The sequence below is a fragment of the Centropristis striata genome, chromosome 5 (genome assembly GCF_030273125.1).
Source record: "Centropristis striata isolate RG_2023a ecotype Rhode Island chromosome 5, C.striata_1.0, whole genome shotgun sequence".
NCBI classification, from domain to species: domain Eukaryota; kingdom Metazoa; phylum Chordata; class Actinopteri; order Perciformes; family Serranidae; genus Centropristis; species Centropristis striata.
The window spans coordinates 16,285,138-16,310,399 of NC_081521.1; the positions used below are offsets into that span (position 1 = coordinate 16,285,138).

Here is a 25,262-nt window from a genome sequence, read left to right on the forward strand (position 1 = left end):
CGGACTCTTCACAGAGATCTCTTACTTCCCTGCGGTTCTCTTCCACTGAGTGTCGCAAAGCCAGATCTGCCAAAACCACGCAGGCCACAAACACGAAAGTCTGTTGAGCAGTCTGATAATGTAAATGATCACTACGACTCTGAAGATGACCTTCCATACGAGTGGTTCAGAGAGCAGCCTGACAAAGAAATTACAAGATTTACAACTGTCTATGAAATTCCGAAATCAAACATCCAACCTGATCCCTCTTCCTCAAGGAACGAGGAGAAACCTGTCCAAACAACACTTACCTGTTGATGCTCCAGTCGGTGAGGATCACTTACCTGTTGATGCTCCAGTTGATGACAATCACTTTCCTGATAACCTATGTGGCGACTCAAACAGCGCTGAAGCAGGAGACTTACCTGATGCTCTGCCTGCTGCTACTTCTCGCATAGTACCTGAAAAAGAAGTAAAGACTAAAGAACCATCAAGTGAATACTAACCTACCAGTGGTGACAGCACTGTACGACGTTCAACCAGAGACAGAGAAAGACCTGAACGACTGCAGTATGCACGTCTTGGCAGTCCTCTGGTATCTGTTGTTCAAGCTCTGTTGCAAGGCTTGAGCACGGCCCTCACTGATGTTTTATTGGAAGCCGAACAGACTAACCTGAACTCATCCTTCAAACCTGTTACCGGACAGTAGTTCCCATGCACAGAGGCGTGCATAAATTCAAGAGGGAAGGGTGTAACCCAGGTTAAAAATCTGTATTAAAAGCACTAAATTAGTTCATTGCAAGACAAAGATGTTTATTAAGAAAAGTGAAATTCATGGTTAAAAATCAATTCATAAATACTATGTTTGGTTAATTAAAAACAGATGTTAATCTAAAAGGAGTGATAGAGCCGTAATAAAATACTCAAGTAAATAAAGAGTTTTAGTTTGAAGGAGAGAAGAGTAGGACACGGTCTGTCATCCAATCAGAAAGCAAGCCCGCCTATTGACCTGATCGGCGCAGGTTCACTTCCTCTGAAGCTGCTGGAAGGAGCGAGAGCTAGCCGCATCGAAAAGACAACATTCACCGTGGAAGAAACTAAATCATAAAAGTGGATAAAACTCGAATAAAACCATCAGCGAAATCTCCCGGGACGACCAGGACCTGTGTGAGCGCAGTGGAGGAACCTCTCGGGAAGAGAAACGCATCGGTGAGCAACCGTCTTGGTGTGCTAAATGATAAAAGCTAACGCTAACGCCATGCGCTAACCCGCTAGCATACGTGCTAACGTCGGAGCATTAGACTCCGGTGCTGATTAGTGTGAGAGAGAGACACACTGCTGCACTGCTGAAACACTGATCTTATATTTTAAAGGTGCAATGTGAGATGGTTGTTGTTTCTTTTGTTGCACAGTGAACTATGTTGTGTGTGTTTATCAACTTATTTGTGCACCCTAAGCACATTTAGTCATATTTTATTAGCTGTGCACATTATATATTTTCATTTTGATAATTGATATTGTTCTAATTAATGTGCTAATTACTATGTAATAAGTACAGAATATTTTGACAGTTGAAATGAGGAAGATTATTGCAATAACATGATTTGATGTTTTGAGAGTTATTTTAGTACTGAATATTGTGATGTTGTATTGCAATAGTAAATTTAAGTAAAAATAGTCATCCTCTATTGATGAAGTTTTTGGATTTAACATGATTTATGGTTTATAATTCATTTTTGAAAATTGAGATTAAGAGTATCTGATCCTACTTATTGTAGGTCAGGTTTTTGGATACCCTGAGAATTGGACCTACCAGGATATTGGAGCCAGTGGATGTGGATGGCGAGCCAAAACCCGGAGGATAAATTGAAGAGTCGACGCCGCGGAACCTGAATCCTTTTTGTCACTTTTACACATACATACACACCACCCACGGAGTGATTGAACTGAGATCGAAAAAAAGGTTGAACTGAACTATATAGAAACGCAGCTGCAAAACTTTATTTTGTTTTTTATTTTTCATACTTACCCGGGTAAGAGTTGTTGTTATTTGTTAATTAATGTGTTTTTACAGCTTTCCCATCTTGAATAAATAGGGAAGTGCTGCTATTTCTTAAAAAGAAACTACTGAGTTGTGTCATTCCTGCGTGTCGTTTGATTCATCCTGGGCTCCATAGTCGACTTAGAAACTTCTGATTTTACTGGTCATTGAATCTAGTTATTATTTTGTATTATTGTCCTCTTTTCTTATCAAAAGGGTTACAACTGCACTAGGCAGCAGGCAGGAACACAGTATTTCTTGACAAGTCTATAGACAGAGCTGCAGTCCAGAAGTCCAAAGCAAAAGCTGGCCGAAGAGTAATCCTCCACGGAGAAGCCGGAGTGGCAACAGAAGCAGACAAAATAACACCAGGAACTCACAGGCAGGGTTCGGAGTCGGGGACGGAAGGCAGTTAGATATCCAGGGCAGAGACGAAGATTCTGGGTCAGGAACAAGCAGGGTCGGAACCGGGAAATCAAGCCGAGGAAAAGCGCTGGAAAGTTCTGCATACTACAAAGACAATCTGGCGCTGTAGTGCTGGGCTGGTGTAGCTTAAATAGTGGCTGGATGCTGATGAGGAGCACCTGAGTGCACAGGTGAACAGAGTTGGCTGATGAGAAGGGCGTGGCCAGCAGGGAGAGTGAGCAGAGGGGAGGAGAGTGGAAAATTACTGGCAGAGCAGCAGAGGAATGGATGGTGACAGAACTCCCCCCTTAAGGGACGGCTCCTGACGTCCCAAAAAAAAAAATCCAAACAGAGTTGGGTGGGTGGAGGGGGTCTGGAGGAGGGTAAAACCCCTCAGAGAGTTACATGTCCTCCTCAGCTAGGTGGGTGGAGGGAGTCTGACGAGTGTCACCAGGAGGTAGTCTGGTCCTGGACGGTTGATCAGGATGTTGTTGGTGGAAGTCAGTGATGAGGTCTGGGTCAAGAATGTGCCGCGCCGGAACCCACGACCTCTCCTCCGGACCATAGCCCTCCCAGTCCACCAGGTACTGGAGACCTCTCCCACGGCGCCGGGACCGAACCAGGCGTCGGACTGTAAACGCTGGATCTCCATCAATGAGACGGGGAGGGGGAGGACGAGGCACTGCCGGAGCCAACGGACTCTCATGGACTGGCTTGATCCTTGAGACGTGGAAGGTCGGGTGGATCCGCATGGAGCGTGGGAGTTGGAGTCTCACTGCAGCTGGATTAATTATTTGCTGGATCGGGAACGGTCCAACAAATCGGGGAGCCAGCTTCTTTGACTCCACCCGCAGAGGCAGGTCCCGGGTGGAGAGCCAAACCCTTTGACCAACCTTGTAGTCCGGGGCCGTGGACCGCCGTCTGTTGGCTGCCGCAGCGTGACGCCTCCCCGAACGCAGAAGGGAGGACCGTGCCTGGACCCAGGTCCTGCGACAGCGACGGATGAAGGCTTGAACCGAGGGGCAGGAAACCTTCCTTTCCAGGGCCGGAAAGAGAGGGGGCTGGTACCCATACGCACACTGGAATGGGGAAAGGCCGGTAGCAGAGCTGGTTAGTGAATTGTGGGCGTACTCCACCCACAGAAGTTGCTGGGACCAGGACGATGGATTCCGTGAAACCAGGCAGCGCAGCGCCGTTTCCATCTCCTGGTTCATCCGTTCACTCTGTCCATTGGTCTGTGGGTGGAACCCAGAGGAGAGACTGGCTGTGGCCCCCACCAGGCTGCAGAACTCCCTCCAGAAGACCGAGGTAAACTGGGGACCCCGGTCGGACACCACGTCAGCTGGGAGGCCATGCAGGCGGAACACCTGTAGCAGCACCAACTGGGCAGTCTCTTTGGCCGACGGTAACTTAGGCAGGGGCACGAAATGTGCCATCTTACTGAAACGGTCCACTACAGTTAGGATGACTGTGTGGCCCTGGGAAGGAGGAAGACCGGTGACAAAGTCCAATGAGATGTGGGACCAGGGACGATGTGGAACCGGGAGGGGCCGAAGGAGCCCTGCAGGTGCCTGATGTGAGGCCTTGTGCTGATTGCAGGTGAGACAGGCCTTAATAAAGTCACTAGTATCTCTAGCCAGCGTGGGCCACCAGAACCGCTGGGAGAGGAAGTCTCGAGTGCGCTGGGATCCGGGATGGCAGGTGAGCTTGCTGGAGTGGGCCCACTGCAGGACCTCCGACCTCAGGGCCTCAGGAACGAAGAGGCGGTTGGGAGGGCAGGCACTAGGACCAGCCTGCCCCCCTGTAGCTGCTCTTACCCTCTCTTCCATGTCCCAGGTAAGAGTAGCCACCACACAGGGGGGTGGAAGAATGTTGGCTGGCTCCTTGCCCAAATCCCCTTCCTTCAGGAACAGGCGAGACAGGGCGTCCGGCTTAGTGTTGCGGGACCCCGGTCGATAGGAAAGGGTGAAGCAGAACCGGGTGAAAAACAGGGACCAGCGGTCTTGGCGAGAGTTCAGTCTTTTGGCTGTGCGTATATATTCCAAATTCTTGTGATCAGTCCAGACTATAAACGGTACCTTCGCGCCCTCCAACCAATGTCTCCATTCTTCCAAAGCCAACTTTACCGCCAGCAATTCTCTGTTGCCAATGTCATAGTTTATTTCGGCTGTGGACAGACGCCGAGAGAAGAAGGCACACGGATGTACCTTCTGGTCGGAGGCAGACCGTTGTGAGAGCACCGCCCCCACCCCCACGTCGGAAGCGTCCACCTCCACCACGAACTGGCGGTCGGAATCCGGCAGCTGGAGAATGGGCGCTGTGGTGAACCTGAGTTTGAGGGTCCTGAAGGCGGCCTCGGCCGCTGGGTTCCAGCAGAACGGCACCTTGGAGCTGGTGAGAGCCATGAGGGGAGCGGCCACAGAGCTATAGTTTCGGATGAAGCGGCGGTAGAAGTTGGCAAAACCCAGGAAGCGTTGGAGCTGTTTACGGGAGTCAGGAACGGGCCAGGAGGTGACTGCCGAGACCTTCGCCGGGTCCATCTGGAGACTGCCCTTGGCCACAATGTACCCCAGGAACGAGACTGTGGATGCGTGAAACTCACACTTCTCCGCCTTGACAAACAGGGAGTTCTCGAGGAGACGTTGGAGCACAGACTGAACGTGGTTGATGTGCTCTTCTTGAGACTTGGAAAAAATCAAGATGTCGTCTAGGTAGACAAACACAAACCGGTTGAGCATATCCCGAAGGACATCATTGACCAGAGCTTGGAAGATGGCAGGGGCGTTGGTGAGGCCGAAGGGCATTACGAGGTATTCGTAATGCCCCGAAGGGGTGTTGAACGCAGTCTTCCATTCGTCTCCCTCCCTGACGCGGACCAGGTGATAGGCGTTGCGAAGGTCGAGTTTGGTGAAGATGGTGGCCCCCTGGAGCAACTCGAAGGCAGATGAGATGAGTGGCAGCGGGTAGCGGTTCTTGATGGTGATATCATTAAGACCACGGTAATCAATGCAGGGCCTTAAAGTCTTATCCTTCTTCTCCACAAAGAAGAAACCAGCTCCCGCGGGAGAGGAAGATGGACGGATGATGCCTGCTGCCAGGGAGTCGTTGATGTAGACCTCCATCGCTTTCCTCTCGGGAGCAGACAGTGAGTACAGGCGACCCTTGGGTGGAGATGTGCCAGGCTGGAGGTCGATGGAGCAGTCGTAGGGCCGATGAGGAGGTAGAGACAAAGCTTTAGATTTGCTGAACACCAGGCGGAGGCTGTGGTACTCTGGAGGCACCCTGGAGATGTCAGGTGGTGGACTGGAAGGGGATGACTGGGGTGGAGACGAGGCTTGTTTCAGGCAGGTGCGGTGACAAGTGGTTCCCCACTCACGGATGACCCCCCGTTCCCAGTCAATGTTGGGGTTGTGCTGACGTAGCCAGGGATATCCCAGAATGAGAGGCTGACCGGGGGAATTCAGGATGTGAAACTGGGCCAACTCATAATGGTTCCCTGACAGCAGCATGGGTACCTGGGTGGTCTGGTGTGTGACAGTTCCCAGGACGTGTCCATCGAGAGCTTGCGCCGAAACTGGGTCACACAATGGAACCCGCTCGAGCCCCAACTGCTGTACCAGCCCCTCGTCCATGATGCAGGCGTCTGCCCCAGAGTCTATTAAAATGGCCAGGGTGCGAGGACCATCGGAAAGGAGCAGGCGGGCCTGAAGTCGTGGCCTTAGAGGAGACTGCGTTGTCATAGGGCTCACCCGTACCTCCTCGTTTACGGGCGAGCCTGGTCTTTTGCTGGGCAGGTCAGTCTGTAATGTCCAGCCTTGCCACAGTACATACAGAGGTTTCTCTGCCTGCGTCGTTCGCGTTCCTCTGGCGTGAGGGAAGCACGGCCCAGCTGCATTGGCTCAGACTCCACTGGTGGCCCCTCAGTGGAGTGACTGACCCCCCCTGTGGTCTGGAAAATCGACTGGCGTGGAGGGGGCCCCTGGCGTCTCTCCCGACGACGTGCCTGGAAACGCAGATCAATCTGGATAGCCAACTCGATGACCCCGTCCAACGACAGCGGAACTGTGTGGGAGACCAGTCCATCCTTAACATAGTCCGCCAGTCCATGGAGAAAAGCATCTACCAGAGCCTCGGTGTTCCACCTGCTTTGGCGGGCCTTGGTGCGGAAATCAATGGAATAATCCGCCACCGTGCGATCTCCCTGCCGCATGCCCATGAGTCCCCGTGCAGATTCAGACCTGGCGGCCGCCAGGCCGAAAACCTTGCGCAGCTCCTCAGCAAACAACTGCAAAGAGGAGCAGGCTGGAGACTGACTCTCCCACTCCGCGGTTCCCCACAGGCGAGCTCTACCGGTGAGGTGGTTGATGGTGAATGCAACTTTTGCCTGTTCAGAGGCAAAAGTGCGAGGCTGGAGGGAGAACAGCAAGGAACAGTTTGTCAGGAAGGGGCTGCAGGTTTCAGGGTCGCAGTTGTAGCGCTCAGGGGTCCCCACCCGGGGCTCAGGAGAAACATCAGGGAGTGGTAGAGTAGACCGTGCTGGTGGTGGAGCTGCTGCTGGTGCCTGAGCAGGAGGATTTGTAAGCAGCGCAGTTAGCTGCTGCATCTGTGCGGTTAATGCCGTTAGCGCCTGTGCATTAACCTCTGCAGCCTGCCTGGCTTCCATTGTGGCAGCAGCCATCATGGCCTCGTGCTGCTGGAGGACGCCCTCAATCCTCTCGAGACGGCTCAAAGGGGTAGGATTGTGTGCTGGGTCCATTCTTGGCCAGATTGTACTGTCACAAATCAGGAAGACCCAAACGCAGTACAGTCCTACTGTGATTTTTATGTTCTTTATTTTACTGCAACAGTGAACAACAGATTACTGCACTAGGCAGCAGGCAGGAACACAGTATTTCTTGACAAGTCTATAGACAGAGCTGCAGTCCAGAAGTCCAAAGCAAAAGCTGGCCGAAGAGTAATCCTCCACGGAGAAGCCGGAGTGGCAACAGAAGCAGACAAAATAACACCAGGAACTCACAGGCAGGGTTCGGAGTCGGGGACGGAAGGCAGTTAGATATCCAGGGCAGAGACGAAGATTCTGGGTCAGGAACAAGCAGGGTTGGAACCGGGAAATCAAGCCGAGGAAAAGCGCTGGAAAGTTCTGCATACTACAAAGACAATCTGGCGCTGTAGTGCTGGGCTGGTGTAGCTTAAATAGTGGCTGGATGCTGATGAGGAGCACCTGAGTGCACAGGTGAACAGAGTTGGCTGATGAGAAGGGCGTGGCCAGCAGGGAGAGTGAGCAGAGGGGAGGAGAGTGGAAAATTACTGGCAGAGCAGCAGAGGAATGGATGGTGACAAAGCTCCTCGCTTAGCTTAGTGCTAATTTACCATAGCTGTTAAATCTGGTTTGGTTTATCTCATCTAACAGCTAGCATCGTTAGTTAGCTCATGTTAGCTAGCAGCCTAGCTTGGAGCAGACATGTGAGTCTGTTGATCTCTGAGATATTTAGTTGTTGTCTCCCACACTGTTTAATCCACAGCCAGCAGCTCCTCTGGTTTTATCAGTTTAGGAACTCCTCTCTGAACTCTGAGGTAGCTGGTGTCAGACTGGTTCACCTTGTTGCTCAGAGGTCAAAGCTTGACAGAACTTCTTCTCTTAGTAACGGTTGCTAAGGTAGGATTGGACGAGGTCCGTTTGTGGGAGGAGTTTTGCGAACATCACGAATCATCTCAGTGTCTTAGATAACCGTTAGCGACGTAAGCTAGTCACTCTGTATGTTTGCCTGATTTTCACATCTTAGCTAACGTTAGCTCGCTCTGGCTCAGCATCAGCTGAAAGGAGTGAAAGCTCTCAGAGGAGAAATAAAAAAACTAACTGATAAAAAGCAAAGAGGGATCGAGCTAAACTCTGCACAGCTAAACACTCTTAAACCTGACGAGGCTTTCCTTTGGTTTAACAGTCAGCTAGGCTAACATTAGCTGACTGGCTAACCTCAGTATTTAAAGACACAGAGGTGACTCTTAAGTGATCAAAAATGCAACAAGTTCTCCAACCTAAATGACAAAAGAGGTTGTGTGTCTGTACCACAAATTACGACACATATGTACATATCGTGGCTAGCATTTTATGACTCACGGTACATCGGCGCATTCTAAAAATAGCTCACATGTATGGTTAAAGGTTGTAAAAAAAAGCTGCAATTTCTGTGGATTTATGTTTTCAAACCACTGATCCAGGTTTAGGGGAAAAAAGTAAGTAAATAAATAGTAAATAAATGTATGTAAATGCTGGAAGTGAAGTAGTAACAAGAGTCACATGACCACAGCAAGTGAGGTACCCCATCCTCGAACCCAATGTGGGAATCCGACTTTTAAACTTCGCATGGCTGTCAATCACTATTACGTCAGCAAGATGTCGGCGGACGCATCACAGCGGATGGTGAAATACATAAACGCAGCTTGTTTTTCACTGCCTGTACACACCACCTATGCTGACGTTTTTGAGGGGAGAACAGGCTGCAAAAATGCTAAAAACAAGTTACATTAAACAAACGGTAAATGCCAAATGCATAAAGCTAACTAACTAACTTAAGGATAAACAGCTGTAATGTGATCACTGCAGGCTGAGATAATGTCACTGTTTACTGGACAGGAAGTAAAAGGACGTGCACTTAAAACGGATACATTGCTCAAGTGGTCAGCTGGGGCAGTCGCCCCCTGCTGGTCGTGGGACAGAATGCAGGTTAAGGGTCTTCTGCATTGGCTTCACTCACATTTAATAATTTTTCTTTTTGTCTTTTTATCATTATTGTTGGTCCAAACTTGTTTTTGGTGTGTGGATTAAATGTGTAATAAATCTGTGAGCAAATGTTTGCAGACAATCAATGCATCAGACTAGACCACAGTGCAGTGCTCTCTGTGACCTTGATCACACACTTCTGCTCTGATATCAGTGTTTCATGCAAACGTTGAAGTTCCTTAAACTGGAAAACAGGATACTGGGTGGGACTGTTAATACAGAAACTCACATGAAATAGATAAGAGAACCAAAACCAAGCCAAAAAGCTTGGCTTGCATTACTTTTTTGGGGTCACTATCGTGTCAAAATGATGTGAAACAGAATAAATTCAACCCTTCCTGACTGACAGACAGACAGAGTGAAGTTAGAGACAGTTCTCCATCATCAAACTCAGAATGAATATCCACCATGTTCTCTTCTGCTGCTTCTTATCAGGTGAGGTCTGACTACCTGACTGCACACGCTGATTTGGGACTCTTTTTTTAAATAATGGTTTTAAGTTGCTGTAGTCTCATTCAGACGTCCTGTTGTTCTATGTTGTTTTCAGTTACAACTTTCTGTGGCAGAATTTCCACAACCTGATCTAGGCTGTTAATATAATGAAGCTAATGTAACATTTCAGCTCTCTGAACCCCAACGAGCCGTTTCTCAGCATTTTTTTTTTGCACTTTTTCCTCTCTGTATCCTTGTGTTTCACTGTAACATATAAAATCTATATAAATCTATAAGTCCTGCAGCTCTATGGAATCAGCACAATCAGAACAACTCAAATGTCTTTGTGCAGAATAACACAGTTAGAATGACAGAAAGTTTTTCCAAGTGTCCTGAATGCTGTAAAAACAGTTGTCTCCACATATTGTACATATTGAAGTATTGTCATGTTTCCAGCCTCTCCTGTCCTCTCCTCTCTGCTCTGTGTAAACAGCCTCTCCTGTCCTCTCCTCTCTGCTCTGTGTAAACAGATTTTCAGTGAATATTTGTCACGTGACCGTTGGTCTCAGCAGAATCAATCATGTCTTCACAGCGTCTCTGAGGAGCAGAATTGAATGTTTTCAACAGGCTCAAGTTATTACAAACGCTTTATTTTGGAGTGATTTTAAATGACGCATGCAGAGTAAGGTGATTTTGACAGAAATATCACTATTTTAAGCAGGGCATAATTTTTTTTTGTTATCTTCTGACAGCTCTGTGTGGTGGAAACACTTGGCTCGTCAGCGCTAAAGTCAACATGTATTCAGGTGCTGAAGGAGGAATTGGTTCAATGAATTGCCACTTGACTCCGACCGGAAACACCAAGTTCTTCTGCAAGAACACATGCAGCAGAAGATATTCTCATTAAGACACAAGACGTCAGCGCTCAGAACGGCAGATACAGCATTGCATACAAAAATGAATCTTCTAGTAGAGGAACAGTGGCCATCACAAATCTGACCAAGTCTGACTCAGGCCGGTACAGGTGCGGCTTGGGCAGAACTTCATATTGGGACTTTGAGGCCAGAGTTTCAGATGGTGAGTTCCTCTTTAAACCTGATATATTTTGTGTGGTTCCTGTGAATATTGATGTATATAATAAAATTAAATTGTGGTTATTAATGATGTGTTAACTCAGAAGTGGTGGACATCATCTGAAAGCTGAAGCTTAACTTGTTTTTGCCATAAACCTGCCTTTAAAAGTACTTAATATATCAATAAATTAACCCTATAAAAAGGTGCATAAGGTATCAGACCATTAATGTTGATACCATTTGTTCAACCCATATCCTGCTGAATAAGGACCTTTTTTTGTAACATCTAGAATGGATATACATGGTAAAAAATCCCTCACAACCTACAACTCAAAAGTAATTTTAAGTCAATTACCAAGTGAGACTATAATTTAGTTAACATGTTTCAGGGAATATAGACCGTAACTAACAATGTTCATCAACGTTCATCTTTTCAACAGAACCGTTGTTGGATAAAACTCAGTTTCTCCACACAGACATCGAAGGAGAAGATATCACGTATCCATGCAGCTACACCGTCTACGGAAAACACAAGTTCTTCTGTAAGGACAACTGTAATAAACAAGAAGACATTCTCGTTGAAACGGACGGCAACAGAGGTCAGAGTGGCAGATATCTCATTGAATACAGAGATAAGTCCATATTTGGATTGTATGTGACCATCAAACAGGCGACCACCTCTGACACAGGACGATACATGTGTGGTTATGGCAAAGCGCTGTCTCCGGATTCAAGACGCAAGTTTACTGTTATTGTCATAGATGGTGAGTCTTGGTTTTACTTAATGTCAGTAAAATGTTTTCATGAAAAAATGTCCTTATAGTTTTTATGTCCCATCCACTAACATGGAGGGGGCGGGGTTTATAACCTGTACTGCAGCCCTCCACCAGGGGGCTGGGCTTAGGTTCGAGTTTATCCTCTGGAACATAATCAAAAAATTTAAGATTTTGAATTGGTTTATATATTTGGCCAAACAATATAATCGTGTATATTAGTGTGTATAAACCTCTTAATCACCTTGGGTTTTTAAAATATTTTTACACTCTTTTCGTGATAATTATGTAATTCGTATAATTCATACAACAGTCTATGTACACCTTTACCTGTACTGAATCGTCCATAATAGTGGTGGTGACAGAAAAATAATTATCTATGAGAAGCATTTAATTTCTTTCAGAAGGATTTCTGTGTTCCTGACTCAGTAATTGTCTTTTTGTGTTACCATTTCTCAATCAAACTAGACCCAACATCAACATCAGTTCCAGCTGCCCCGACACCAACAACACACTCAGCAGTTCTCAGCGGCCACAAGAACAACCAGCAGCTTACAGGTTCGTCTCTCTGTCCGTCTGCCAGCTCCAAGGGACATATGTTCAGAATCCGCCTCAATCAGCTCATCAGATTTGGTGCAAAACTTGCAACAGTTTCATATTCCAAAGAACTATAGACTTGCATAATACACATTTTTAAGACAAGGATGACCAAATACTCACATTTCACTTGTAAGGAAAAACATATAATTACCTTTTCCCATAACTGGTGATAATTATTATGAATATACATTTTAATATTATTATAATTAACATTTTTCTGCTGCATTTTTTTGGCTGCTTTCTCCTTCCTCCTTTTTGGGGGGATTTTTTTCCACCTAAATCAGCTCTTCAGGTTTTATATTCAATGCAGAAGTTGCAATAGTATCTTTTTCATATTCACATTTTCACATTCCCCAATTTTTTAACAAAATACTAATCAATGACTTTAATAATTAATGTGGCCAAAGAATTTACATCAGTCCAATTTGTCCTTTTCTCATGATCTTTCATGTTGGAAAGAACATTTAAGTGTTGAATGGAGTTTCCAGCTGAGAGCATGAACGGGTAATTAATTCATGAAAAAATGTCATAAGAGTAAAATTGTTGTCGCGTCCATTTTAATGGATAAAAAATTCTGGAATATGTGGAATATTCCAGAAATGATGAAAGATATGAATGATATAAAAACACCCACGGACCAACTGTCCTAACTGAGCTGAATATTTTGATTCTACAATGAAACATTTGAAAAAGTTATTCATCAAAAAATGTGTCTGAAATAAGCTGTTATTATTATTATGGATTACATTTTTATTATAGCTAGAAGCATTATTATTATTCCCACCAATAATAATAATAATGACTTAAACATAAATCTTGCTACTTTATTTTGCTCACATCACTAAAGAAACTCAGACTGACCCACATGTCAACCAATGGGATGGGAGTAGTTTTCCTCCCTGACTTGGACATTTTTAGATGTTTTTACATTTTTAGAGGGATATTCAATTGTATAATAATAATAATAAAAATTTTATTTATAGGCACCTTTCATATCATTCAAGGTCACCGTACAGTGTCAGAGAACAACTTACAAAAAAATAGATAACTTATAAACAACAATAATAATTGAACAACTCAGTGAATAGGATGGGGATGTGATATGTGATTCCAGGTACAATATGCCAGTTAAAACAGAGCTGCAGGCTCTGGACCCCGCGGTGGTCAGACGGGCTGGTGGGCCGGGGAGGTTCTGGGTTAAGCCACTGAGAGGCTCACTATTGAAGCACAACCTGATGTTCCAGTACAGTCTTTTTTATGCCGTTCCTTGTGATGCATTTTAATCAGCTGTGTTTCCCTCTCAGCCACCACCAGTCCCACTCATTCAGGTTACCTCCTGCCTCTGGTCGTGTGTGTGTCCATGGTTGGTGTGTTGCTGCTGGTTGTTTTTCTGCTGCTCCTCTACGTCCACAAGATCAGGAGGAACTTCCCCTCAAACGGCAGAGACATGGTGACTTCCTTTAACCGCTTCTGCCACGACACATTCAAAATAAAACTATTAGAAAAGCACAGAAACAGAAAAAAAAATTTCCTAACAACCCGCCAGTGGGTTTGAAAAAGAGGTTTTCTTTAAAAGATGGTCAAAAATACCCTGCAACATAGAAAGAAATTGTAAAAACAGGCATTTTTCTAATAATTTTAAATTTCTTCCAGTCCTTGAGCAGATCATCCGTTACCATGATTAAAAAGAAAAAGAAAAAGAAAAATAATTTATGTCGTAACTGTGTTGTTCTGCACAAAGACATGTTTGAGTTGTTCTGATGGTGCTGATTCCATAGAGCTGCAGGACCTATAGATTTATAGAGATTTTATATATTGCAGTGAAACACAAAGACACAGAGAGGAGAATGTAAAAAGAGCAGAAAGTATGAGCAGGTCATTGCTGCCCTCTGCTGCACAACACTGAAACACTCTTCACCATGACCAAATCCAATGTGTGTGTGTGTGTGTGTGTGTGTGTGTGTATATATATATATATATATATATATATATATATATATATATATATATATAGTTGAAGACAAATAGCCCCAAACCAAGTATTATTTATAATATCAACATTTTTTGAGACACAGAATTTCAGGTCTTCATTAACTTTAAGCCATAATCATTAAAATGACAAGAAATTAAATAAATGAAGACATGAAATGTTTCATTCTGTGTCTAATGGATCTATAAAATGTGTTATTTCAACTTTTTGAATTACTGACATAAATAAACTTTTCTATGATATTCTAATTTTTTGAGATGCACCTACAAAGAAATAGCTTATAGCAAGAAGAGCAGCAGCTCGCTAATAAAAACTGATGCACACATAAAGCAAGCCCGATTCAACCCCAGACTAAGTTCCAACGAACAGTCAGAAATACGACTGATTTACCGGCAGATTCACAAAAAAATTGTGTATGTGAGAGTTAAAATGTTTGTATGTGAGAGTTAAAATGTTTGTATGTGAGAGTTAAAATGTGTGAGTGAGAGGTAAAATGTGTGTATGTGAGAGGTAAAATGTGTGTATGTGAAAGGTAAAACTGTGAATGTGAGAGGGAGGAGTGAATTATGGCCTATACAGCCCCTCATACTAGGCTGTGATGATCGCATTAAACCACTATGTTCACCCAAACTACTTGTTTTTATTGGAAGGTCGACTCCCCATAAATGTGGACAGTTCCATGAAGTTCCAGGCAGATAACACATAATTAAATGACACATTATCTGATCTGTTGCTACTATTATACTCCTGCTGTGAAGCCTTTCCCCTCCCATCTTGGTAAAGTTGTCTCACCTTTTCCTTGCAGTACCCGGTCATCTACAGGGAGCGGGCTCCATCCTCCACATGTGAAGACAGCATCAGGAGTTAGGAGTGAACCTGCAGCACACACACAGCCCAAACACACATCATGTTTAGAGTTTAACATGCATTTGTTACTGTGCAGCTTGTGGAAACAATGTTTGAATAATTGAAAGAGGAGCAGTATGAGGAGGGCGCTAAAAAGGTTTGATTTAATGAAATATCTCTGCAATCAATAATATGACAACGTGTGTAGTAATATCTACCAACTCGTTTGATAATGAAGGAATTATACATGGATTAATTAATCTCTTGATTTAAACAGGTGTTATTCGGATTTAGTTGTTGGTAATTAAAGGTTGATTCTATTGAATTAAACTGCATGTGTAGAGTCTGTTGAAAGGTAGTGTGTGTGTGTGTGTGTGTGTGTGTGTGTGTGTGTGTGATGACCAAAAAGACACAAAATCACCAAAAGACACAAAATGACCCCCCAGAAAAATACATAAAATGACCCACAAAGAGTAATAAAATGGTCAAAAAGACACAAAATCACAACATAAGTTAGAAAATGATCAACCATGAGAAATTAATGTCACATACCCCGTGATTTATTAGTCCAGAGGCAGGCAGGTGAACACTGAGCACCAAACAAGAGGAGCACCAGACACAGGTGGAGCTGATCAGGGCAGGGTGCACAATCACACAAAGTGAGGAGAGAATATAGCTGTATCCCAAAGTCAAGGATCCTTCCTTGGTAGGCTCCTTCCTTCAGACTCGGGTCCTCCAGAGACGAGGCCAGAGTCCTTCCTTTCACTGGTGTAACGCACAAATGGAACAGCAGCCTTCAGAGTGTGCAGCTGTGCGCCATTGTGTAACTGGACGTCCTGCTTAAATTCAGCGCTGCAATTTAAAAATCAGTTCACAATATGGATGTGTCTTTGGCATCAGCACTCTGACACATATTTGTGAAAATGGAAGAAGATGCTTTAAGGTTGAATCTCCACACTTTAGCAAGTAAAAGCCACAAATTAGATTAAGCCTGAATATTTCACTGATCCGGGCTGAATTTGGCCGCTACTTAGTTTCATAAAAGCAGCGGCGCATAATTCACCATGGAAATGTGTTCTGTGATTTTTATTTTATTTTATTATACAATACAGTACAATAACAGTTATTTATAAATAACATTAACGGATAATAGCGGACTTTCGGTCCCTGTAAACACAATAAAGAAATGTATAACTTTCTGAATGGCATAGCTAAATATACTTTGCACATAGTACATCATCATCTGACGCATATAAATTAATTAATAATAACTATAGCCGACTGAGACGGCATTAATTAACTTAACCGGCAATGTATCAAGATGACGTTTATCATCTTTAGATAAATATTCTGCCATTTGTTTATGAATATGTTTTTGCTTGACTTTGAACACACGTTGTGTAAGTTATGTGATACGGAGGATACACACATGCATCCTTGGAATTCTCCTCTCAACTCTGTGTAAACAGCCTCTCCTGTCCTCTCCTCTCTGCTCTGTGTTAACAGTCTCTCCTGTCCTCTCCTCTCTGCTCTGTGTAAACAGCCTCTCCTGTCCTCTCCTCTCTGCTCTGTGTAAACAGCCTCTCCTGTCCTCTCCTCTCTGCTCTGTGTAAACAGCCTCTCCTGTCCTCTCCTCTCTGCTCTGTGTAAACAGATTTTCAGTGAATATTTGTCACGTGACCGTTGGTCTCAGAGAGACGTTTGAGAGAGAAACAGAGAGAGGAGCAGCAGTTCTCGGAGGGGCACAGCAGCAGATGATGAAGCGCCACCATTGGCCAGTAGTGATGGTGAGTGGACCAGGAGAGGAGCATTCCCATCTGGGGCCAAACCAGATCCACGGCAGTGAGACCAGCAGGAGTGATGCAGAGCAGGACCAAAGCTCAACACCCTGCAAAAGACAGAGCAAAGAAAAGTGTGAGTACTCTGGAAATACATACAATAATACACAGGACAAGATGACACTATCCGTTGTGCCATAGTCCTAGGGAGTGGACACACCCCTGTCCACACCACCACTGCAAGTACCATGCGGCCCCCACCAACGAATAAGGCTGTGACGAGCCTCACTCACGCCGTACAAGCACGATCAGTGTCGTTGGTCCCGCATGGCCTTCTTTGCTAAAACATCAGAACCAAGCGGCCCTTCCAACAGCTAAGGCTGTGTCGAGCCTCACTGGCGCCGATAATATGCGCTCAGTGCTGTTGATTCCGCATGGTTTTGCACGGCATTCTTAGCTAAAAGTGACAAGTTAGCAAAAACATCAGAAGCCCAGCCCTAACTATAGGCTTTGTCGAAGAGGAAAGTTTTAAGTTTACTCTTGAATAAAGAGAGGGTGTCTGCCTCCCGTACTGAGACTGGGAGATGATTCCACAGGAGAGGAGCTTGATAACTGAAGGCTTTGGCTCCTAATCTACTTTTAAGGACTTTCGGAACCACAAGTAACCTAGAATTTTGGGAGCGTAGTGCTCTAGAAGGGTAATATGGCATTATGAGGTCTTTAAGATATGATGGTGCCTGACCATTTAGAGCTTTGTAAGTAAGAAGAAGGATTTTAAACTCAATTCTGGATTTTACAGGGAGCCAGTGCAGCCAAGCTAGAACAGGAGAAATATGATCTCTTTTCTTGGTTCTTGTCAGTACACGAGCTGCAGCATTAACGGAGCAGTACCATCTTTCACCACACTGGTTGAGTGACATTCATCGTCCATTAAACTCCAGAGGGGCGCTGTTTCGCTAATTTGAAGGAGCTCAATATAATATTTGGTCAAGCTGAACCCAACAACATAATGCACATTATGAATGACCAAAATACCAATAAGTAAAATCAGCTGTGTTACAAAGTACTTCTGGGTCTGACTGGCAAAATATAAATCAGAAGACTGGATTGGATGTTTTTTTATTAATCAAATAATCAGATAAATGATGATCAGCTCTGCATCCTGAGCAGAGATAATAAAACCTTCAATCCATCATGTTTATGGATAATATCTGTCAACAATAAAATTATTTAAATGGAACCATTTCAGACTTTATAAGCTGCAAAATCCACATATAAATGCAGGCATTAGCGTCTGTTAGCAGTCTTCAAATGTGAGTAGACTTGGTCCTGGTCCCTGCTGGCTGGATCCAGGCTCAGGTAGAGGGCGTCTGAAGGACAGTTCTCATAGGTGACAGGTGCCTGAAACAGCAAACATCACCATGGGTATTCATTGTTTGCTATCAATTCAAAGAGATAGAGATGTTTAAAAAATTATAATTAATTATTCCTATTCTGCACTTCAAACGGGCCTTTTAGAGCAAGAAGAACACACAATTTTAAAATAATTTAGACTGGAAGATAAAACGTTCCATGGAAACACTTCTGATGCAAAGAAATGTATCAAATATTCATAGACAAACATTCATATAACAAGATAAATAACATGAAGAATCTTAAATGGCATTTAATCAAACAAGTTTTTTAACTGTATACTTTCTACTCCACTACATTTATCTGGCAGCTTTAGTTACTTTTCTGGCCAGATTTAACATAAAACACATGATTATTTTAAAGTGTTTAGACATGTTTATAAATTAAACCACATAACAGTATGTTAAGAAGTTAAAATGAGCTGACATAAATTCATCAATAATAATAATACAATGATATATTTAGAGTATATAAAAGAATATGCAAAACAAGAACTTTTACTTTTGATACTTGAAGTACATTTTGATGCTGATATTTTTGTATTTTTATTGCAGTTTTGAATGCAGGACTTTTCCTGTAGAGGAGTATTTACTGGACTTAAGTGCAGTTTTGAGCTACTTGTACTTTTCTTCAGTGTTTCCATTTTATGTAACTTTATTCTTCTATTCCACTCCAATTTAGATGTTAATATTGTACTTCTACTCCACTCCATTTATCTGGCAACTTTAGTTACTTTTCAGGTCAAAATTAACATAAAAACATGATTAATTTTAAATGATTACATATTATTTATAGATTAAACCTCATAACAGTAGTACAGATGTTAAAATGAGCCCTACCTTTACAAAATTAAAATGCTGTTTACATAAATGCATCAATAACAATAATACAATATTATATTTAGAATATATAAAACATTCTGCATAATGAGTACTTTTACTTTTGATACTTTAAGTACATTTGGATGCGGATACTTTTGTATTTTTATTTCAGTTCTGAATGCAGGACTTTTACTGTAGAGGAGTAATTACTGGACTTAAGTGCAGTTTTGAGCTACTTGCACTTTTCTTCAGTGTTTCCATTTTATGTGACTTTATACTTCTACTCCACTCCATTTATCTGACAGCTTTAGTTGCTTTTCAGGTCAGATTTAACATGAAAACATGTTTCATTTGAAATTATTACATATTTCTTTTATAGAATAAACCTCAAAACAGTATATTAAGTAGTTAAAATGAGCCTTGCATTAACAGTATATAGTAGTAGTATATAAAACATTCTGCATAACGAGTACTTTTACTTTTGATACTTGAACCCTTGACCCCCCATCAGGCAAAGAATTATATTTGGTAACTTTAGGTAATATTTCGAGAAAAAAGTTGCAAATTAACTAGATTAAAGTGGTAAATCTACAAGAAAAAAAGTCGCAGATTTAAGAGATTTAAAGAGGCAAATCTGTGCGAAAAAAGTCGCAGATTTACGAGAAAAAAGTGGGAAAAAAGCAACTTTTTTCTCCCAGATTCACCACTTTAACCCTTAATAGGGCACTCATTGAAATACTTGCAAATTCCAAATTTCAACCCTAGAGAATATTGGAGGTTATTACATACTGCCAGAATGTGTAAAAAAAAAACATACGAAAATAATATTTTGAGAAAAAAGTTTACAAGATTAAAGTGGCAAATCTACAAGAAAAAAATGCGTAGATTTATGAGATTTATAGTGGTTTATAGAATAGGAATTAGTTAAATTTGCAACTTTTTTCTAGAAATATTACCTGAAGTTACCAAATATAGTTCTTTGCCTGATAAGGGGTTAAATACATTTTGATGCTGTTGTACTTTTACTTCAGTGAGTTTTTGAAAGCAGGACTTTTACGGTCGTGGAGTCATTTGACAGAGGTGGAAAGTATTTTTACTCAGGTGCTGCACTTCAGTACAACGTTGAGGTGCGTCTACTTTACCTCCATGCGAACGTCGTCTGCAGTTCCTCTGGTGTTAAAACCACAGCTGCTCCTTGTTTTCCATCTGTAGAGGAGAGGCAGAAAAACAGCCACCATCACCAGAACCAAGGGAAGACACACAGCCAGCGGCAGGAAGTCCTGCGGTGTGGAGGAGACGTCTGCAGAGAGAGAAACACGAGCAGCAAACGCCTCTGAGTCTTTCACCGTCTAACACTTTTAAATGTACTTTAATAAATCCATTCTCTCTTGCAAATAATGAATAAATAATATAAAACAGTAGAAATAGTTCCAGTGCCTCTGAGCAGGTCAACAGAAGAGAATCGTGGGCGGTGGGCAGTGGATTTTTAGAGGGAGACAGCAGGTCAATCAATCAATCAATTAATTAAACGTATTAATGTGTACAAGGGTTTAGAACATTATGATACGAGTATATGAAGTCTGTTTCCATGTTGAACTATGTCTCATAAGTTGGTTCTGCATTTTTTGGGTTGATAGCACGAGTTCAACATCTTTGGTGCTGAACTATGTCATTTTATAAACATCCAAAGTGGATAAAAATGGTGAAACTGCCCTCAAGAATAGGGCTGGGCGATATGGACCAAATGTCATATCCCGATATATTTAGGCTGAACATTTTTATTGCAACATGAGAGCAAATGTTCAGTCAAAGTCAAATATGACATGTCACAAGTAGTTTTATTGAAACCATTTATTTATGGGAACATAAATACTGTATAACAGGAGTACCTTTTTTTCCAATCAAAGCTCCAAAAAGTACACATTTAAATAAAAAAATATCTTAAATAAAAATTGCCTATGAAAAAAATAGGCCAATCTTTTTCTGAAATAAATATATTTATATGAGAAAACAATAACGAACATTACAAAATAACTAAATATGACAAACCCTAGTAAGGGCAGCATTTATATATAAAGAAAGAAAGAAAATTTAACTATATTGATATATGCGATATGGTCTAATTCCATATCATATAAAAATATATCGATATATTTTTTATAATCGATATTTCGCCCAGCCCTACTCAAGAGTTCAACATTTAGACACCAAGACCTTTAGAAATGCATCCATGAGAAAACAAATAACTGGTCATACAGTATTTCTTTTTCTAAAAATCTCACTATCTGTTCTGATATTTTGAATAACATTAAAATTAGTAATGCATGGATTATGTCGGCACGTTTTCATGACATTGAGTCAAATAAAAACTCACCATCTATGACAATAATTGGAAACGTGACGTATGAATCTGGAGACAGCGCTCTGCCGTAGCCACACTTGTAGCCTCCGGTGTCTGACGTGGTCGCCTCTCTGATGGTCACCATCAATCCAAGTCCTTCTGTGTATTCAATGACGTATCTGCCACGCCAAGCCTTGTTTTCATCTGTTTCAACCAGCACGTCTTCCTCTTTTTGACATTTGTCTTTACAGAAGAACTTGTATCTCCCGTAGACGGCTCCGCTGCAGTAGTATGTGATGTCTTCTCCTCCGATGGCCGTCATGATTAAACCGTTTCTATCCAAGAACGGTTCTGTTGAGGAGAAGATCATCAGTTAGTGTTTGTTTTAGGGCTGGGCCACAGAATATCACCAAATTGCAGGGTATTTCTGCAATAACAGTATTCTAGATGATATGACAAAATACTGAAAAATATATAGAAAATATGATTTTTTAAAATTATTTTCTTGTCTGTAAAAACAAAAATCGTACAACAAAATAAGAATCAGCAACAATCTGAATTGTCGTGTAAAGTGCAAATCTCAACAGCTTACTTTTGACTCTTCAGTGCAAAATGGAAATATTAGAAAAAAATAAAAATAATACTGCAAATGTAATTAAGTACATTTCCTCAAGTACTGTACTTAACTTTCCATTTATGTGACTTTATATTTCTACTTGTAGACATTTTAGAATCAAATATTGTATGTTTTACTCCACAACATTGAGCAGACAGCTTTAGTTACTTTTCACATAAAAAACGTGATGAAACATTTTCATAAATTAAAGCACATAAAAGTATATTAAGTAGTTATAATGAGCGGTTACCTTGACAACAGTAAAATGCTGCTTAAATAAATGCATTTAAAATAAATAACCAACAATATCTGAGTACTTTTACTTTCAGTACATTTTGTTGCCGCTATATTTGTTCTTTAACTTCAGTAGGTTTTGAATGATTTGATGTCAACAAGTAGGAATGTTGCCTTATCACAATTTACTTTATTTTTTTTTATCTTATAAATAATACAGCGGTATTATGGTGAACTATACGGTCTTGTACAGCCCTGGTTTGTATCAGAACATTTCCAGCTTCAAACTGATCCAGCATCAGTCACCACCAAACTCACCTTCTGAAACTCTGACCTCGAAGTCTGAATAGGAATCTGGAGCCAATGTTTGGCCCAAGCCGCACCTGTACCGGCCCGCGTCAGACCGGGTCAGATCCCTGATGGTCACCGTCAGAGTTCCTTTTACAGAAGATTCAGTTTTGTATGCAATGCTGTATCTGCCGTTCTGAGCGCTGACATCTTCTGTTTTAATGAGAATATCTTCTGCTGCACATGTGTTCTTGCAGAAGAACTTGGTGTTTCCGGTCAGATACGGGGAGCAGTTCAGTGAACCGGTTGCTCCTTCTGCTCCTGTGAAGATGTAGACTTTAGGGCTGACGAGCTGAGTGTTTCCACCACACAGAGCTGTTAGAGAGAGAAGAGAACAGAAGCTGTGTTTCCATTTAAGTCAAATTGAAGTTTGAAGCGAAATTTTTAAATGTGGCATTAAAGAAAATGTATATAAGTGAGTTTCGATTAGGGATGGGAATAAATAATTGATGATTCATTAGTGGTCATTAAGAATTTGCCCGATCACGTGGAATTCTTAATCGATCTGTGTATTTTTTAAATTCTATCTCACATAACACCAGTATCACTGAACTGAAACACGCTGATAGTTAATTTCTGCTGCCATACGCTAATCAGCCAATGAGCTGAGAATGAAGTTGGATAAAGCTCCAGTTTACAGATTGAACGCTGCAGTAACAATTATAAAACACACAGAAATACAAGAGGATTAATCTGAGCAAAACTATCTTACTGTATCAAACCTTGCTAGCATGAATTACTGAGTTTAATTTGATCCAAAATGTATTTAAACACAAAACACACTTAAATATGAAGATTACTGTGAAAACTAACATGAAAACGTATCTTTGATAAGATGATTTTACATTCACAGATCTAAAACACTGCAGGAGAGTTTTCGGGAAAAAGCGTTCTTGTTGTTTTGTCCAGCTGTCTGTATGGCTACGGCTCAGTTCCTCTGACCTTAGACTCTCCTCTCACTTCCCCACACCAGATGCCCTCTGACTGAATCGGTGTGCCCTTCCAGTCCACTTGCATTGTCTGCATGTGGCTCCTATTTCTGTGAGCCAGCACACACCCGCTGGGACATACATTAAGTTGCAACGTGTTGTGGATAAGATTTGTGGAAAAGGATGCAGCAGAAACAGAACACATCAGAGGACAGGAGACAGAAACTGAAAAGCCTTTGTGATTGAGCAGCTGGACAGATGTACACAGCAAGTGTCAGGTAATCAGACCTCACCTGAGAAGAAGCAAAAGAACAGAACATTCATTCTGAATTTCATCCTGGTTGAGCTGTAGGAGATCTGCCTCCACACTTCACTCCTTCCACTGTGCGTGTGTGTGTGTGTATGATGGGTCAGGAAGCTGGTGTTGCTTTACCACTTCCTTCCTCACGCTCTCTTTGCAGTTTTAAGTGCACAAACAATTTGATGATGATGGGCATCAAGTCCAAGTAAAGACAAAGTCCAAAGGAAGTTCAGACCAGAGCCAACGGAGACCATAACAGGCAATCGTGTCTTTGCATTAATACTGTGAAGAAAGAGTTTAAATGGACAGAAAAAATCTACAACCCCAATTCCAAAAAAGTTGGGACGCTGGGTTAAATGTAAATAAAAACATAATGCAATGATTTGCAAATCTCATAAACCCATATTTTATTCCCAATAGAACATAAACAACATATCAGCTCTTGAAACTTAAGTCTTTTTACCATTTCATGGAGAATATGAGCTCATTGTGAATTTGCTGGCAGCAACGCGTGTCAAAACAGTTGGGACAGGGCTGTTTACCATGTTTACCCTGTGTAGCATCCCTCTTCTTTAACAACAGTGTGAAAATGTCTGCAGTGAGGAGAGCAGCTGCTGGTCTGTGATTGGAAAGGAATTCTTGTCTGATGCAGGATTCTAGCTACTCAACAGTCCTGGGGCTTCGGTGCCGGATTTTTCGTTTTATGACAGGCCAAATGCTTTCTATTGGTGAAAGGTCTGGACTGCAGGCAGGTCGGTTCAGCTGCGAAGCCGTGCTGCTGTGATGGATGCAGGACGTGGTTTAGCATTGCAAGGCCTTCCCTGAAAGGGATGATGGATGGCAGCATGTTGCTCCAAAACCTCCGTGGACCTGTCAGCAGTGATGTGTGAGTTGCCCACACCATCAGAGATGATGCTGATAACGAGCTGGATGGTCCCTCTCCTATTTAGTCCGCAGGACATGGCGTCCATGGTCAGGCCCAGCCCTAACCAATCTGGCACCCTAGGCAAGATTTTACATGGCGCCCCCCTTGCATTGCTAGTGTAGTGTATATACTCACAAGAAACTGAAGAGCTTTGTCTTTGACCTTTTTTTTTTAACTTAAAGAAAGCAAATTCACAATCAGAATGGTTACAAGATTAAAAATATATATAAATAAATGAATACAAAAATAAAAAATGAATATATGAAATACAATCATTTTTACATACAGTACATTCATAAATAGCCTACATAAAGTATAAGATCTAACTAAATAAATAATTTAGTAACAATAAATATCTAAAATAAAACGTGTCAACAAGTTGCATAAAACAAATTAAAAATACAATATAAATAAGGCACTGCACAAAACAATATATTAAAGTAACCAGTAATGACTTTAACAACTATGTTGCAAAAAAGGGGATCCTACTGCTGAGGTGGAGGCAATGGGAGGTCTACTTGATGCTGCTGCATCACTGGAGGGTTGTGTTGCTGAGGTGGAGGCAGCAGCATGTGGTAGGTGGCTCAGGCGGGATTTAGAAAGTTCAACAGCGCATCTGAAGAGAGGAGTATGTGA

General features: G+C 42.4%; 1 protein-coding gene and 3 long non-coding RNA genes across 4 annotated transcripts; 2 read left to right on the forward strand and 2 right to left on the reverse strand.

Annotated features, from left to right (window-relative positions):
• The first annotated feature begins 480 nt into the window (after positions 1 to 480).
• On the forward strand, positions 481 to 2,103 carry LOC131972060 (uncharacterized). The gene is made up of 2 exons (XR_009394428.1): positions 481 to 1,188; positions 1,758 to 2,103. It is a non-coding gene; the product is annotated as an uncharacterized LOC131972060 (long non-coding RNA).
• An 8,395-nt stretch (positions 2,104 to 10,498) lies between these two features.
• On the forward strand, positions 10,499 to 12,033 carry LOC131972383 (uncharacterized). Its single transcript, XR_009394461.1, has 3 exons — positions 10,499 to 10,715; positions 11,152 to 11,475; positions 11,953 to 12,033. It is a non-coding gene; the product is annotated as an uncharacterized LOC131972383 (long non-coding RNA).
• An 851-nt stretch (positions 12,034 to 12,884) lies between these two features.
• Positions 12,885 to 15,627, reverse strand: LOC131972215 (uncharacterized). The gene is made up of 3 exons (XR_009394448.1): positions 15,473 to 15,627; positions 14,867 to 14,950; positions 12,885 to 13,554 (listed from the first exon to the last, which is right to left on the reverse strand). It is a non-coding gene; the product is annotated as an uncharacterized LOC131972215 (long non-coding RNA).
• A 2,238-nt stretch (positions 15,628 to 17,865) lies between these two features.
• LOC131972245 (polymeric immunoglobulin receptor-like) lies at positions 17,866 to 23,773 on the reverse strand. Its single transcript, XM_059334042.1, has 5 exons — positions 23,694 to 23,773; positions 22,442 to 22,786; positions 21,307 to 21,624; positions 20,075 to 20,232; positions 17,866 to 18,099 (listed from the first exon to the last, which is right to left on the reverse strand). The coding sequence occupies exons 1-5, from the start codon at positions 23,734 to 23,736 to the stop codon at positions 17,986 to 17,988; spliced, it is 978 nt and encodes a 325-aa protein (XP_059190025.1). The 5' UTR covers positions 23,737 to 23,773; the 3' UTR covers positions 17,866 to 17,985.
• Positions 23,774 to 25,262: the final 1,489 nt, after the last annotated feature.